Here is a 5,018-nt window from a genome sequence, read left to right on the forward strand (position 1 = left end):
TGCAATTTTTTGTTAGGTCGCAATGGGCAGACCTCCAAATTTGTTGATTTTTATGGCTTGCTCATCCGATAGTGGACTCAGAATTGGCCATATTTCCTAGGAACTGCCCGGAGTGCAAATTTCCATATGTCTACACAGATACGTCAGGTGAGGATTTCCCTTACAACCGTTGAAGAAGGGTGGTTATTAAGTAAAAGAGGACACGTAGGCTCAAAGTATCGAAACAGCGAAAGGTACAAAGATTACATACGTACAGATTCCCTTTCCTGAAACAAAGTTATTTCTGGAGAGAGAGTATCTCCCGATTCGACTCAGTCTTAAACCTTCTCTACAAACAAATCTCACTCCAACAAACCTTTGATCCGCCTTCACTACTATTACAACCAGGTAAAATTTTACCTAACCTAGTCTAAAATTGAGTTTCGATTTCATTTTATTACGCTTTGATTCTCGTACGTGTTGATTTATTTTCATGTTTTTGTCAAGATTTTTTCGTGTATTTTTTTTCTTTAAGATTTTGTGGTTCTTATTTGCGATAATAATCGCTTTCCTTAAAAAGAATATAATTATCAAGATAATAATCGTGGTTGAATCAAATGAATTTATCATTTTATTAGGTTTTCTTTAGTGTTGATATGCTGGTCCGACTGTTGGTGGTTGAGAGAAACGGTGGTGTGGATCGTCAATTTGTTTAGCTAGTTCTTTTTCATGGAAGTACGAGAGATTTGACCTTGTTTTAGGTTTTTGATTGAAGAAACCATTTTGATTTTGTTTTTTGATTAGGTTAAATTCGGAGGAATTATGTTGGGGATTGTAAGGCAAAAGGTTGGTGCCAAATGCATTAACTCATCTGTAAAACAGTCTATGCCGAGAACGTTAGATGCGGCAAGAAGGTTTTCATCCGCAGCTAAACAGGTAAGTTTGTGAGTTGTTAGAATATATACAATGAGAAAATACAGTTTTCTGTGTAGCATGTTGTGTCTAAATTTGTGGATTAATCTGTTTTTGATACAGATGACAGTACGAGATGCGCTAAACTCTGCTCTAGACGAGGAGATGTCTGCTGATCCGAAAGTGTTTTTGATGGGGGAGGAAGTAAGAAGGAAAATCGATTGGTGTTTATTGTCGTACACTTGGTGTTATTTTATGGTTCTTAACTTCTTTTTGATTTTATTGTAGGTTGGTGAATACCAGGGTGCATACAAGGTCAGACATGTTTAGATAAATGAAGTTGTTGCATCTATAGTTATTCTTTTCTGTCTTTCTAACAGTTAGTTTCTTCGCCTTCCTTTTGTAGATTACTAAAGGTCTGTTAGACAAGTATGGGCCTGAGAGAGTTCGTGATACACCAATTACAGAGGTTGGTCCTGATATATGGATACTTCTAAAACATCTTTCTAATCTAGCACGTGCTCCAAACTTTGTAGTTGGTTCATGTATTTCATTCAGATTAGAGGTTATTCGTTACTAACTTACTATGTTTTTCTAGCTAGTGACCGATTTTTTTGTTGTATTTTCTGTAGGCTGGTTTCACTGGAATAGGAGTTGGCGCCGCTTACTACGGTCTTCGTCCTGTCGTAGAGTTTATGACTTTTAACTTCTCAATGCAGGTTAGATTACTTCTCTGATGTAATGTGATGCTCAGGGGAACTACTTAATCCTATTGATCGGTTTTAAACTGATTTTTGGATTTTGTTCCAGGCAATCGATCATATCATCAACTCTGCTGCAAAATCAAACTACATGTCTGCTGGTCAGATATCTGTACCTATCGTTTTTAGAGGCCCAAATGGTGCTGCCGCGGGGGTTGGGGCTCAACACTCCCAGGTGTGTAGCATTTCTCACTAAGCTGCTCAATAGCAAGTATCTCTGCCTCTATATGAAACCTCTCAGCAAAGGGTTTATCCACTTTGGCCCTTGCGACCATAATCGAGCCATCTGTTACTGTTTTTTTTTTGTTTGTGTTTTTGTTTTTAATCAGACTTTTTGTATGCTTGGCCTTGTAAACAAACTTAACATGTGTGTTGAACAAATAAATTGCATTTGAAGACCGGTGTCTTTCAGTAAAGAGAAGATAAATGAATACTGTCGTGGTCTCCTGGTTTCCCACTTCTATGAGACCTCTCAGCAAGGGTTTATCCACTATGATAACCAAAAATGGGCATCCTGGACGTCTCTTTCTCTTTACCATCCTTTTAATTTTGAATTCTTTTGTCTGACCCTGTAAGACAACCTTCACATGTGGTCTGAAGAAGAAAGCTTAAAAGTTTTATCTAGTGGCCAACACCAACGCTGTCAATCTAATAGTGAGCTGTTTCTAACTTCTGGATGTCTCAACTCTACAGTGTTATGCAGCATGGTATGGTTCTTGTCCTGGATTGAAGGTGCTAGCTCCATACTCAGCTGAGGATGCTCGTGGCCTTCTAAAAGCGGCTATCAGGGACCCTGATCCCGTTGTTTTCCTAGAAAATGAGTTGCTGTAAGTACTCGAATGCGTTACATTGTTAACGCATGACATCCCAATTAAGCCCACAAAATGAAATTTGTAGTTTGACCCTGTTAGTGTTGATTTAGTCTTCTTTCCCATTGTTTTCCTCCAGATATGGTGAATCTTTCCCCATTTCAGCAGAAGTTCTCGATTCTAGTTTCTGCCTTCCTATAGGAAAAGCTAAGGTGTGTGCCATAATTCTTTTTAAAGTTCATCCAAAACATTGTAAGAGTCATTATGTCGCATGCAGTTTTGTCTTTGCTGACTAAAATATCTTTTTGACAGATTGAGCTAGAAGGAAAGGATGTCACCATCACAGCCTTCTCAAAGATGGTGGGTTCCGCTCTTCAGGTAAGCTAGCCAAATAAAATATCATAAGTTGTGTGCGCAAGTACTAATTAGTCGTTTCTGTTGTTTGAAAGGTAAATGGGCTAAGGTACATTCACATAGGCACACTTAAGTTTCTAGTCTGTTTAATTCTCTTCACCTAGCAACCAACCAAGTTTACTTTAATGACGTTTAATATGCATATTCGTAGCTCACATTGGTTTGAACTTTAGCTGTAGAGGCTCTTTTTAAGTTACTTTTGTGTTGTCTTCTACTGTCCAAAGTTTCAGTAGCTCTAAAGAGAGTTGGCTACCTCTAAGGCTCTAGTTGATAATTCTTTTGCGTATCGTTTCTAGTAATAATGACACAAATGTTATACTTAGTTTCCAGTGAAAAGCTACTTCATGTTGTCTTGATCTAACAAGAATGAGTGAATGTACAGGCTGCGGAGATCCTGTCAAAGGAAGGAATAAGTGCTGAGGTATTATATAATGCGTAACTATTTGATTTTTCTACATATTAATTCTTTAAGAAGTGGTATAGAAAAATACGACTGGAATAGTTTGGAGACAAAAATTTGCTACTAGATACATCATGTTTCAAACAAGCTCTATCATCGACTTTTATGGCCAGTGTATTGACAGGTCTTTCTCAATATAGGTTATAAATCTGCGATCTATTCGACCTCTGGATCGAGATACAATCAATCGTTCAGTCAGGAAAACCAACAGATTGGTGACAGTTGAGGAAGGCTACCCTCAGCATGGTGTTGGAGCTGAGATCTGGTTTGCCTTCTCACCTTTAAGATGTGTTCGCTTCTATTAATTTTGTAGACAACGCACACTTACTTTTGGGTGTGGCTCTTTGTTAACAGTGCATCTGTTATTGAGGAAAGCTTCGGATATCTTGACGCACCTGTAGAGAGGATTGCCGGTGCTGATGTTCCTATGCCTTATGCTGCAAATCTAGAGAGAATGGCGGTTCCACAGGTCAATTCGTTTTTTAGACTTGTAGCAAAGCGACCGACTATCTTTCCCTCCGTCTAAGATGTGGTCGGGTCACATACATTTTGTATGTGGCCCATCTTTAATTTGTGACACGTATCAAACTTAAAACCTGCCTCCTCCAAATCCCGTTAATTGCCTTACTTTTTGAGAAATGGTAGGAAGTTAATAACAAATAAAGATAAAACAGCTGGGTAATAAAACTGTTCTGGAACTTTTTTGTCAACTTTATACGACGTGTCAGCATAGTATGTGGCCAGACCACATCGTAGCCGCACCATCTTTCTTTTTTCATCCAAAACCCACATATATAGTTGCCTTTATGTGTAGATTCTTGTGGCTTGACAATTTTATTTGTCGCAAGACAGAATAGAAAAAAACACAGCTTAGCTTACTTATTGGTTTCACAATTGATTTGCAGGTTGAGGACATTGTTCGTGCAGCCAAGAGGGCATGCTACAGATCAGTTCCAAAGTCTGCTACTGCTTAAGCTTGAGCAACGAAGAGACAAGGGGTCTTTGTTCATATTTTTCCCATTGTTACTTGGTGAGAACAGGATGTTGCTTTAGCTTTCTCTGGAGAGGAAGGCAGGTTAAAATATTCTTTTTCCTCTCAATAAATTACGATGTTGAGAAATTTCTGCTTGTTTGTCACAGTGTTAAGAGGTGGAAGAAACTAATGATCTTTATAAGTTTTACTTGTTATTTTGGGTGTTCTTGTTTTAATGTTCACAAGGCCACGAGATTTTGTTAAAAAATTGAGTTCACGCAGCACTAGATTTTAAGTTGGTGTGCGTTGGATATAATAATAGCTCATCAGCTGATGCGTGTTCCTAATTGGCACGAGTTGATGTCTATGCCTGATAATTGAAATTGAAGAAAATAATTCACGCGTTATGCTGTGTGGTGGCTTATTTGCTCATTTAGCTCTAATGGTGGCTAAAAAGGCTTTTTTGTTTTGATCTCTCGTGTTCATCTGATAAACTCAAACTTTCTCAGGTATATTTTGATAACCTGTTATAGGGGCAGAAGAAACCATTAGAGGGGTTGAACCACGATAATAATGTTCCTCTAGTTGGTTAAGGGATGTCCTATTGGTACTATAAGTTGACCAGATTATCCTTTTAGCTTTAAATAGACTAATTTACCCTTCCTTTTTTAGTTAAAATGACTGAATTTTCCTCCACTAAAGGCTATTAT

The 5,018-nt window shown here is 38.1% G+C and overlaps 1 protein-coding gene across 2 annotated transcripts; it reads left to right on the forward strand.

The window, feature by feature from the left end:
• The first annotated feature begins 231 nt into the window (after window positions 1-231).
• Window positions 232-4,713, forward strand: LOC113271555 (pyruvate dehydrogenase E1 component subunit beta-1, mitochondrial-like). 2 transcript variants are annotated; one of them, XM_026521453.1, is made up of 14 exons: window positions 232-387; window positions 784-915; window positions 1,015-1,095; window positions 1,180-1,206; window positions 1,298-1,360; window positions 1,524-1,610; window positions 1,702-1,827; window positions 2,346-2,479; window positions 2,601-2,673; window positions 2,774-2,839; window positions 3,258-3,296; window positions 3,476-3,600; window positions 3,690-3,804; window positions 4,241-4,713. In XM_026521453.1, the coding sequence occupies exons 2-14, from the start codon at window positions 802-804 to the stop codon at window positions 4,307-4,309; spliced, it is 1,119 nt and encodes a 372-aa protein (XP_026377238.1). In that variant the 5' UTR covers window positions 232-387; window positions 784-801; the 3' UTR covers window positions 4,310-4,713. The 2 variants fall into 2 exon arrangements, with proteins under 2 accessions (XP_026377238.1, XP_026377237.1); XM_026521452.1 differs by lacking the exon at window positions 232-387 and adding an exon at window positions 528-714.
• Window positions 4,714-5,018: the final 305 nt, after the last annotated feature.

The sequence above is a fragment of the Papaver somniferum genome, chromosome 4, assembly GCF_003573695.1.
Source record: "Papaver somniferum cultivar HN1 chromosome 4, ASM357369v1, whole genome shotgun sequence".
NCBI lineage: Eukaryota > Viridiplantae > Streptophyta > Magnoliopsida > Ranunculales > Papaveraceae > Papaver > Papaver somniferum.